This window comes from Lolium rigidum, chromosome 4 (genome assembly GCF_022539505.1).
Source record: "Lolium rigidum isolate FL_2022 chromosome 4, APGP_CSIRO_Lrig_0.1, whole genome shotgun sequence".
In the NCBI taxonomy this organism is placed as follows: domain Eukaryota; kingdom Viridiplantae; phylum Streptophyta; class Magnoliopsida; order Poales; family Poaceae; genus Lolium; species Lolium rigidum.
In genome coordinates, this window is record NC_061511.1 from 263,994,801 (window position 1) to 264,007,225 (window position 12,425).

At 44.3% G+C, this 12,425-nt stretch overlaps 1 protein-coding gene across 1 annotated transcript; it reads right to left on the bottom strand.

Annotated features, from left to right (window-relative positions):
* Positions 1 to 8,159: 8,159 nt before the first annotated feature.
* LOC124706699 lies at positions 8,160 to 9,994 on the bottom strand. The gene is made up of 3 exons (XM_047238369.1): positions 8,759 to 9,994; positions 8,313 to 8,416; positions 8,160 to 8,209 (listed from the first exon to the last, which is right to left on the bottom strand). The coding sequence occupies exons 1-2, from the start codon at positions 9,972 to 9,974 to the stop codon at positions 8,337 to 8,339; spliced, it is 1,296 nt and encodes a 431-aa protein (XP_047094325.1). The 5' UTR covers positions 9,975 to 9,994; the 3' UTR covers positions 8,160 to 8,209; positions 8,313 to 8,336.
* Between the last annotated feature and the right edge of the window lie 2,431 nt (positions 9,995 to 12,425).

Genomic DNA, 12,425 nt, shown 5'->3' on the forward strand with positions numbered 1-12,425 from the left:
TCACCCAACATGCTTTTATCTTATGGGAGAGACACCTCTAGTGAGCTGTGGACCCCGGTCCATTCTTTAATACTTGAAATACAAATCTGCTTGCAATACTTGTTTTACGGTTTTCTCTGCAAACAATCATCTTCCACACAATACGGTTAATCCTTTGTTACAGCAAGCCGGTGAGATTGACAACCTCACTTTGTTTCGTTGGGGCAAAGTACTTTGGATTGTGTTGTGCAGGTTCCACGTTGGCTCCGCAATCCCTGGTGTTGCGCCGCACTACATCCCGCCGCCATCAACCTTCAACGTGCTTCTTGGCTCCTCCTGGTTCGATAAACCTTGGTTTCTTTCTGAGGGAAAACTTGCTGCTGTGCGCATCATACCTTCCTCTTGGGGTTTCCAACGAACGTGTGAAATACACGCCATCAGTGCCCGACGCCTTCTTCTTCTTCCTTACGCCGGCCGCGTCAACCTCGACGAGATCATCGCCATCCTCCGCGGCACCCGCGTCCTCGTCGTCCTCTTCATCGCCGCCCTCTTCGTCCTCGCCGTCGTCGTCCTCCACCCCCTCCCCCCTCCTCCCCCTCCCCCCCTTCTCCTCAGCACCGGCGCCCTCAAATTCGAGCGGGCCTCTGCGGCCAGTGAACGGGGCGTCGTCCGCACCGGGTCTTGGCTCGCGCTGGGGCACTTGCTCATACGCCGGGGAGAAGAAGACGGCGTTGGGGTTGAAGACGCCATGCGGCCGCATATCCTAGTAGTGCAGTGACAAGTTTGGCGTCACGCACCCGGGAGTAGCGGAGGGGTCGTCGTTGTAGAACCCGGATGTCGACGGAGACACCAGTCATAGAATGTACACTGGGCCCGAAGTACTCCATGGGCTCGCGTTGGTGGCAGCTATACACCCGACCAGTGCGTGCTGGTGCGCGTGCGCCGCCAACGCCTTCTTCTCTAGCTGTGCCGCCCTCCGTCCCTTCCGCTCCGCCGTCGACATCTTCCAGTGCAGACAGTCTTGATGCCACTAATCTTCTTCACCGTCGGTCCAACCTTCCGGCTTCGCGAAGGGCGCCTTCGCCCCTTTCGCCTCATTGCCCGGCGGCTTCTTGGCCATTTTTTGGGGGCTTTCGGTGGCGCCACAGATGGGGAGAGGGTAGCGGCAGCGGGAGGAACATAGTAGCGATGGCGGGAGAGAGAAATGAATCGGCGGGATAGGAGGTAAAATGTGTTGGGAGGGCAGAAATGCGTGGCGGGAGAGGCGCGATTTGGCGGGAGAGAGGGGCGATTTTTTCTGTGCCGCTGACGCGTCGGTCCCGCGCCTCCTCGCCTCGCTTTTCGTTGTGTAAGAATGTCCCATGTGTAGCGGGGACGGGCTCGGGCGCTGGACACTGTATTGGGTCGCGCCGGACAAAAAGAGACTTTGAGGCACGCGACTGAGAACGTTTTTTTTGTCTGACGCGTCCCAAATCTTTTTAAGAGACGTTTTAGAGGACGCGGCTGGAGATGCTCTAAAGAGATGGTTTGCCACTTTGCGGATTCGATAGTACTTTTCAGCTATCCAAATTAACACTCTTGTGGCAATCGGCAACATAATATAAAAGCAAAAAGAAGTTGCAAATTTGACCGTTACCCCCGGCGAGCATCTAGGCGCTGGTAATCAGGTTTACGGGCCCACACGACCTGAACCCAGCAACAGTCAAACTGCGCGCATTGCAACTTCTTTGCCCCCTATTAATGGTCAATTAAGCTAGAGTTACAGGCCCACGCTGCTGGGCTCGGCGACTGAATTAGCATGGTCCGTCCTTTTAAACTAGCGAGAATTCTGTTCAAAAAACGAGGTGGGACTAATCTGGCCCGCGCAACGAAAACTCGTCTCCCGCGGACCCGCTCCTCGCCCTCCGCCCTGCGCAGGTCTCGTCCGCACCCCCGTGAACAACCGAGATCCCGTTCCCGTCTTCCCTGTCTCGAATCCGTCCGCTTTCTCAACTCTCCTCCACGGATCCATCTCCGCATTGGAAAAGGATGGATCATCTCCGGCGATGGTTCCGCCTCAACCTGCTGTCTTCCACTTCATGGCTGAGGTAAAAGTTCGTCCGCGTTTGTTCTTTATTTTGCTATAATTTGCTTCATCTGGGTTCTGTTTCCGTTAACCGTGTGCCTTGCGCATGTAAGACACGGGCGACGGTAGCTTGATCGGAAGTCTCCATCCCCACGGCACTTGGTCCTTTTCACATGGCCATTCTGCAACTACAACTGTTGACCATGGGGCATGATCCATTGTCCTTCTGTGAAGAGGTACTGCATGATCACCCCAATCCAGACATATGCCCCTCCTATGTGTATGCATGCCCAGACACACAGAATCATTGGCATCCCTGCATTTTTCCTTGCAACAATTTACCTTTGCCATATTGTCTGCAAATTCCTGGTGAACTTCAGCATACACGCCGCTTCTCTAGGTGAGTTTTCCTGTTCTTGAATTCATCCGTTTCATTGTGTCGGTCATTCAGCTACACATTATGATTTGTGGTTTATTAGATATGCTATGTGTGGGCGACTTCTTTATTTTCTTAAAACGGGTTATTTATGTGCTTGTGTTTCTAACAGTAAACATTACATATACTCATACATTATGCATTAGGCATGTCCTTGTGAGCTTGCTGGGTTTCCTTAACTTGGGATTAGCCTCAGATCTAACGGTCCTAAACACATGTGTCGGGAGTGGCCTCACCATCGTGGGTACTCAACACGCTTAAATGCTTTAGCTAATATCCATGTCTTATGACAATTGGGGCAGGGGATTTTTGGGTTTATAATAGTGGCCGTGTGGATGCCTCCAAGTTACCCTACTAACATAAGTTGCGGTCTAAGAGTAAATGCACTACCAATTTTATCTAAACTCTACTCATGCTACTCATTCTCATTCACTTCTTTGGTTTAAAATGGCGATATCACTTGGAACTCGAGTTCTCAGTTCCAATGTCCCATGTCACCTACCTTAAACTTCTAGCCCCTCTCCAGATATGTACCTGAAATGGTCACGTTGGAAAATTCTACAATTACATGTTTCTACAGGCTCATGTAGTCCTGCGCGCTCATTTTTTTTCCTGCCAGCCAGCTACGCCAGACTTTATTTAGAAGCGTTCCGAGGGAAGGGTATGTTTATCATTCTGTGAGGACAATAATGGTCAAATGATTAGCACTATTGGGAAAGGCATAGAATGGTTTCTCTCTATAAGCAAGCCAATAATGACTTGGAATGCTTTCCTATATCAGTACAAGGCATAGAGATAGAATGTATGTAAGAATTGTGTCGTGTTAGTCGTTTTTCAAATTCGTGTGCCTTCATCAGAGGAATTTGCATTTTCAGGTAAGGATGATGGGGAAAAAAAGACTTTGGCAGATGTTCTGGTTCGTTCTGGTGGAAGTCACACGAACTGAAGCGCACCAAGTTTACAAGTTGATGTATCTCTGGGTACTATGCCATCCATTCACATGTTCAGGATGTTGTATTCTTCTTACATATATATGTTACTCACGCCATTCACTTTATGATTTCAAAGAGAAATCCTGCGCACTTTTTGTCAATTATTTACTAGTATATAGTATTGCCTAATATGTTGCTATCATCAATACCAGTCTGCAGTTGGTTAAATTCTAGTTCATGTTTTATTGGAACAGTAGTATATGTTTGGCACACATACTAGTTACAGAATTATATTACATTTCAGTCAGGCAGTATTTCAGTGTGTCTATGCCCAAGTACCAAGCCAAGTGTTGTAATAACTAATACACGTGCTCAAATATTTAGTATTTGCAGATCATTTGGTATAATGCTAAGCGTGGTAATTGAATTAGTTCTTCTGGGTGGTAGAGTCTTGTGGCAGCATCAGCCAGCATGTAATGCTGCTGAAAACTATTGATGTATTAGCTTGGACCCTTAGGAGTATTAGTGTTTGCTGAACTAGATTCCATCATCTAAAAGAGTGTTTCAGAACTAGCAGGTATGATTAACATATTATGTGCAGGACTACAAACTGAGAAATAAACCATTGATAAGAACCTGAAGAATGCCTCGCCTTGTCACCATGATATGCAATTAAGCATTTTATTTTCTTTTTCCTCGCCTTCTCATCAACTGATCATGCTTGAAAGTGGAAATTGTGATTTCATAACAAGTGATTAAATATTAAGTACACCAACTGAGAAATAAATTATTGATAAGAACCTGAAGGATGCCCCGCCTTGTTACCATAATATCCAATTAAGCATTGTCTTTTCTCTTCCCCCAAATATACTATCACCAACTGTTCAAGCTTGAAACTCGAAATTGTGATTTCATAAAAATGATTATACATTGTGTGTTTCTGCTGCAATCAAGAAATGATTGTTATCAAAATACTAATTCATTGTTCATTTCAACTTAAAAGTGGCATATGTAAATGGACTAGTTCAGCAATTCTGTTTACTTTAAATTTTTCTGCTCCTTTTTTTCTCTGCCAATCATTCCATTTATATGTTTATATTAAAATGTCTCCAATGTTTTGTTTCCAGGTTTCTTAAATCTGAAAACAATCAAGTAGTAGCTGATGGTGGCAGTCTGCCAGGGGACCCATTTTGCAGAAAAGCTGGAGAAGTTTGGTTTTTTGGAGTTTGCTCATGAACTACTTGTTTTGGGGAAATCTGGAAGCTGTTTCGGGCTTTAAGTTCAAACCAGAACATTCTATAGAAGCACTCAATTAAGTCAATGTATGGTTGCAAGACAAGCTCATTTTTCTATACTAAAAGATGAATTCAACACACTTTAACTCCCTTGTGGGTAATTTTTATTAGGGACATCCTCTGCTTACGTATCTCTACATGTAATGATTGTTTGAACATACAGTATTCTGTTTTTTACTTACTATTGAGAAGAACCTTCATTTTGAGAGATTTAAGCTGCTCTGGAGTGTGGCTGATCTTGGAGACTTGGAATCCTCGCGTACTCTGCAACAGATATGTTTGCCCTTAGTTTGAGATATAGAGATTGTACGGCATTGATCTTGCTGTCTTATATGTGCCAATAGTGCACTTTAATGCTTTGCTGCTTAGGTTGTTGTTTTAATTACTACTTAATAGACTATTTCTTATACCATATCTCTATCCCGTGAAATTCTTGAACCGAAAGATGGATGCATATACTTGTAGTGTTTCTTGGATTATTTACAAGCACTATTGAAGCTCTAATTTTTGCAACATTAGCTGCAGCCTATATAGGTCTCACTTTTAAGGCAAAAAAGTTGATACTCATTTGACATTTTTATATTTCATTAAATGTTCAATTAGGGCATCTCCACCGACGCCCTCCAAACGACGTCTGTCAAGACAAGCCCTTTAAGGGTGCTCGCAATAGTTGTCGCGGTTTTTGGGTGACCCTCAAAATGGCCTCCCAAAGTAATTCTGGTAGAAAATGCAAATAATTCAAAGTCCTCACCATACCGCGCCATATGCCACCTCCATGTTTCCGAAACTTGTCATCTTTTCTTTCACTCAAGTTTGAACAAATTGCTGGTCACTTGGTCCTACTCCTCTCCTGAATAGGCTTTCGCCCCGCTATATTAATATAGCACACCACCAATACAACACTGGTATGAACATAAATCCTTTCCGAAGTAGGAGATCAATGTCACTTTATTCATGCGAAGGGGATGTGCATTGAATGATTCAATCTTTAATGAAATTGAGTCGACCCTTTATGGAAGCCAATATGTTTTTACCAGAGGAAATGAATTTAATATTTCATAGAGGAAGGACAACGTCTCATTCTAATCTCATTAGCATATGTTAGCTTGATTGTATAACAGTTATTAGGTTGTTACTATTTTGACTAACGATCTTTTATGCGAAACCTATAATGTAACTTCTTATCAACATAATTTTTCACCGTAGAAAATCTGTTCTTTGCCCTCTCCAACATAATCGTGTCTACTTTGGATCCAAGCTTCCTGATGAATATGTCAATTCATCCATTCTAAAACACATGTGCACTTTGTCTATAAATTTTCTGCCACGAATTACATTTTATATCAGACACAAGAGATAACTATAATGAAAAAGGGAGTGGTGTTTTGGAACATGGGAGCATATGCTCTCTCTATTTTGAAATGCATCTTACATATATTTTAAATTTTTAAAAATTAAAACGGAAAATTAGTGCATACATCTTCACGTGCTACACGCTCACAAAGTCGTTTCATAAAAAATCTATTTATCATGATGTGTGTAAAAAAGACAAATTCAGTGCTAAAAATAATACTTTTGAAAAGATGATTTTTCTCTTTTTTACATATATTATGAAGCTGTACATGTAGAATTTTTTGTCAAAAATTCTCGACACTTTAAAATACCATTTTTTGGTAGAGGGAGCATACGCACCCGGGAGCCGAATTAAATTTCTGATGAAAATGGTACTACCTAGTGTCTAGATATATCCAAATTTTGATAAATCTAAGATATCTATTTACGGACGGAGGGAGCATGTTCTACAACCAATGCCGTCTTGTGTATAAAATTAACATTTATTTGAGCGAGCAGGTTGTCTTTGAGTTATTTTTTTAAACACAAGACGGGGTCAATGACCCCAGCGGAGAACTTTTCATTGAAGCACACATGGCAGGTACATTTTACAGTAAGGCCCCCTTTTCATCACTCGCCCTAAAGAACCAACTATTTGAAGATGAGGCCTTACAATTTACAAAAAGTACCCTGGAAGAAGAACAGGAAAAGCGATCAAGGACTTTGGTGCCTCTGCCACCACACCCCGGCGAGCTCCATGCGTCTCCACCAAGCTCAGGGAGCAGCACGCTCGAATACTCTTCTTCGGCGAGAAGATCCAGCCACTGGCAACCACCAGAAAGACCGGGGACACACCACTTGGCCTTCTAGCAGCTCGAGCCCCAGTAGATGAATCGGAGGGCCTCCAAACCGGAGGTTGAAGAAGGGTCACCTTGCTGACCAAAGATCACGGCGACGAGCTTGGTCACCAAGTGTTGCGATCGGGGAAGAACGATCTGCCAAACACAGCACCATCGAGGATCGAGGATCTCCTCTTCTCCCCCACCAGGGTGGCCAGGAAGAAAAGGATCCAGCGCAGCACCGCCCAGATCGAGAGTGGCAGAAGAGCTTTATTGCGGGGGTGGGGGGTGGTGGGGAAGCGCCGCCATCCGCCTCCGGCTCGCACCATCAGAGCGCCGCGTCCAGCCGCCACACAACCACAAGCCACCGGGAGCAGCTCGAGCTCCGCCTTAGCCAGGCCCCCATGGGCATAACGCCATACTAATAAGATTAAAGAGAGTGCAACCATTTCTCATCATTATCGTGCAAATACCCTATGCAAAACAATCAGTTACCAGTTTTGATAGCTATAAAGTGAAGCAGATCAGAACCAAACATTTTAAGCGCATGGACATTTAAGAAAGAGCATACGCATGAAGTCTTTTGCAAGTAACATTGTATTTCCGAGACTGAACTATGGTCAATGCAACATAGTCAATAGTCATCCTATTCAACATTGTGCACCTAGAAAAGTCTGAGATGCATAAGAACATCCGGTCATTTCAGAGAATTACATTAGCCAATAGAACACGCCCAGAATTGTCACGGAATTTTCCCCAAAATGAGATCTCATGGCTTCCAGGTGCCACCTTCAACTTCTTTGCTGGTCAAAATAAGTAACCTGCAAGGAAAAAAAAATAGTAAGCAGAAATACTTTTGGTGATGACATACTTGGGTAGCATTCGTGTTGAAGTACAACATGGATAACATTTCAGTACTAGTGCTATGTCCATTTACAACATGGTCACTAGAAGTGTAGCACGATTGAAGAAATATAAGTAGTATATAATGTAATCAGCCATAATATTCATATACAGTCCAAAAACTAAAACATCATCATATTCTCACAAGTCACAAGTGACAAACATATGTAACTAAACATGACTCGAACCAAACTCAAGTTTAACAATGGTGTTCTAGTAAAATATTGGACAACTACGGCAACTAGTTCAACGGTTACATGGAAACAGTGGCAGGTACGTTGCGATGTCAAAAGCTCAAAGATGATGGACATATACACAGTACACACATACACATGAAAACAGGTAGAGTTTGGTTGCTAAGTATTCTTTTGTGATGTGGCCTGACCAAACACTCTACACGTAGCTCCGCCACTGCTTGGAAATATGACCTAGTTTGCGCAAGTAACACATTGCAAGAAACAATAAGGTGTGACTAAATTCAGACGAAAGAAGAAGCACCCAAACAAGAAAGAGTTACTTAAGAGAAAGTACCAAAGATAAATTAGCCGGCATGCTTCAGTTTTTCTGGCCTACCCGAACCAGCATCTCTGCCAAAGTCTTCCTTTTGCTATTGGCCTTGTTGCTCGCAAGGGTTCCTTCAATAATATTTGTAGAGACACAAACTTGAATAAAATTGACACAAAGCAAGAAGAGCGGTAGTATTGGCAATGTAATTCAGAAAAGTATGAGCCCATGTGCAATGATTATGCCTATTTATAAGACATGAACAATCAAATCGCACAGTTCAGAGACTTCAATACAAATGGTGTCTATTATTAACAAAATATTCCATGCTACGCCAGCACATGGTTCTAACAAGCACATGATTTGAGAAAATGTTAGCTGCGCAATCTAACAATTAGAAGACAATAAACTTTCAATGCTTCAGTAACCAATGTAGTGAAAACAAGAAGGTTGAGGAAGCTTATGTATAATACCTGGGATATAGCTTGATGCAAGCCATGGTGGGAGCACGCACGGAAGAAATAGACGAGAGCGGCGATTCATTTGACGGGCGATTGTGTCAGGAAGAGGACTCCTCCAAATCTCCTCCCCCTTACCCATGTCCAGGGCAACAGCAGCTCCACCATGTTGGAGGTACAGAACGTTGGCTTTGAATGGATCTATGGCAGCAATCCACGGTGCGTTGAATATATGATCAGGCGAGGTTTCTGCAATTTTAATCGCGTGATCCAGCGTCCAGCTGCAGGTCTCGGCATCGAGCGAAAAGGAGACGATTTGGAACGGCTGGTGGATGTTACAGAGCTGGACGTACCGCAGCTTCCCCTCGCTCACTCCCAGGCGCCGGTACCTGCTCAGCATCGGGTTCTCTGCCAGTGCCAGGCCACCTGTTTCAGCAGCAGGCAGCGCTCTGCAGTCCGGCAGCTCGACGAAGCGGAGCTCCGGCCGGTCGCTGAACGGGTCGACGGAGCAGACGCCCAAGCTCAAGTCGACCCACCACAGCCGGTCGCCCAAGGCCAGCACCTCATGGTCGGTGTCTATCTGCATCGCACGCCATGCCAGCGGCGCCGTGGACGGTGCCAACAGCTCCCGCTCGTCCCACTCCCCTGTATCGGACAGATACCGTCGCAGGACTCTGCTGCTGCTGTCCCCTTCCCCGCGGCCGAGTTGAGCGACCACGAATCTATCAGGCGGGCCGTGGGAGCCTTCGGGGGATTGCGTGAGCAGGCCGAAGGGCGCGCCCATCTTCGCGGCGTCCGTGTCCGGGGCAGGGAGGCGGAGCATCTGGCCGCTGAGAGGGTTGCAGACGAAGCGCGCGACGTCGAGTTGGGCGCCGTCGCCGGACACGGCCATCTCGTGCAGGAGGCTTTTGTGGCAGAGCTTGCGGACGGCCGGAGGGAACTGGCGGGTGTCGGCGAAGTCGAGGAGGAGGAGGCCGTCGCGGCTCGCGGCGCGGACGGTTCCGGCCGCTTCGGGGTAGGCGAGGTCGGCGGGGACGGAGAGCTGGGAGACGCACGGGGCCTCGTTGAGGTCGAGGGACGCGCGCTGCCGGCCCGGCGGCGGCGGCCCCGACGCGTTCAGCTGCGGCTTCTTGCACACCATGGCCCAGGGAGGGCGCGAGGCCGCCGTGCGGAGGGAGCGTCGGAGGGGCGCCGAGATCTCACCGGCGAGACGCCGGAGCGGGAGGAACATTGAGGTTCCGGAGGAGGAGCAGGCGGAAGGAAGCAAGAGAGAAATGCGGCGAGGGGTTTGTGCTTTGGCGCACAAGACTCGGTCCATGCGGCTCTGACAGCTTCTGGGAAAAGCACGGGTCCCCATCGAGCGTTCTTCTCACTGGTTGTCTGTTCGTGGTGAAAAATCTCAAATATACCTTAAATATTTAATGAAACCAACAAGTTCGCAAGATCCATCCAGGTTACAGGTCCATGAAACTAACAACATATAAAACAGAAACAGGGGAATAGTAAAAGCGACGGGTTTTGCTACCACTACAGCACCAAGCACCAGCTCCCAGCACGAGACAGAACAGAGGTTTTCAAGGATGAAGCTTATCCCCAGAATCAAAAATAACACAAGAACACATTGGTTTATACTTACATATCCATTTGATTGGATGAAAGCATTTTCAAGTTAAACAGGTTTTTAGATTGCATAATGGTACATATTAGTTTATAATAACAAATCCCGGAAGAACAGTCTAGGCACCATAATGATCAACAGTTCTAACTTCCAAAAGATATCAATCCATTCAAAGTTAAGAGGACATAGTGTCGTGTCAAGCTATTGTTGACTGTCATCCCATGCCAAAATTCCGAAGAAATAAAGCCATTCTACTGAAATTGACCAAGAGAACAAGTCAGAGACAAAATATTTAAAACTTTTCGCCCAAACAGAGATTGAGGAAGTGCATAAGCAAAGCCTAATAATCCCAAACTTCTCGCAGAATTCCCCCCAAAATGAGAGTTCAGGAAACTACCACCATCAATTTCCTAGTCCTCCAAAACCTACTTTTATCTGACAATTAAAGTAACCTGCAAACCAAAAATGTAAACATGAGTCTCCCTTATATGAGTCATGATTCCTAAAATAAATGGACACTAGAGAAATCTGAACACTGGTACATAAAAAACACCAAACATAAACAAGAGATATAATTTTCTCCTTTAATTTCTTCTTCAGCTTAATATAAATACAAGTGAACAGAAATATGAGTTCGGAAGTACACAACAGCACAAGCAGAGATTCCCATTCATATTGAGCAATTACAAAAAATGAGATGACACATGCACACTGCAACATGCTCTTGTTGTTGAATTATAAATTACAATATGGTCATGTGAGGAAATCGTAAGAGTGAAAAGCACGGTTCAGTTTAGGCAAGATCAGTAGGTGACAATATTTATCAATGGTAAAAAACAATGGCTCATCAAGGAAAATGCTTTTCTAAGCTCCCTAACCCTCGTGATCTTTCACACTCCAAGTTTCAACTTTGTAATAATAAGACATGCGTGGTGAAGAAAGTGTTGCTCAATAGAATTTGGTAGGGACAGGCATAGTAACACGTCACGGACATTGTAGAAAAATTGGCTATGGTACATGATATTGGCATTCAGTGGCTCTCTTGCAAATAATGAACTCGTATAATTTTCAGACTTCAGCTGCGAATTTATTCAATCCTATTGTCTAATTTTATCAGCACAAATGAAGTTAGCATATTTCACATGTATTTACGTTAATATTTAAATTCCTAGTTCCACTTTTTTCCCATTCAAGAGTTTGTGTGTGACATAAGTTATACTGCTGCAGAACAGCTAAATGAAGGGTTTATATGATTGGAAGTGCTACCTATACATGGGCATGAGTGTAACACATATATGATAACCACAGACCTAGGCATTTTACACCATTGCTACACACAACACAATTAGTACACTAGTCATGCTTTCCCTGGTTTGTGCCATATTTAACGCAACATGATTTAACAAAACGAGTTGGAATTAAGGACAACAATAGTATTGTAATGTAAACACTGAACAAATAAGATAACCAGTTCAACATAGTGAACTGTACACCATTGACCAACATGGTGACACATTAACCTGAACAAAAGTCTAAAAGTACTTTGTTTCTGCAAGTAGCAAAGTAGCACATTGCATGTACAGATAAGAGAAATGCAAAATCATTAAAGGAGAAACAATGAGAAAACAAGGTAAGAGAAAGTACCAGAGATCAGTCAGCCGAGCGCTTCAACTTTTCTAGTCTCTGTTAGCACGGACCAATACGTCAGCCAACGTCTTCCTTGCGCGATTGGTCTTCTTGCTTGAAATGGGTCCTTCAATTATGTTTATACATACATTGAATTATAATAAAAAATGGTAAATGACTTTGAGAGCAGTTTATGTTTCTCACTTATGGCAAGAAATGAATTGGAACTATGGTTTACCCATTTAACAAGGTAATTGCACCGATACACATAAACAATAATTATGGAAACAAAACAAATTTAGATGACATACAATGCAATACTAATGTAATCGACAAAATACATCAGATTTTCTAGTAATGCCTAATTCTGCCTTGTATATTTGTACAAACACAGACAATAATAGCTTAGTTTGCTTAGCATATTTGCAGTGATTAAGT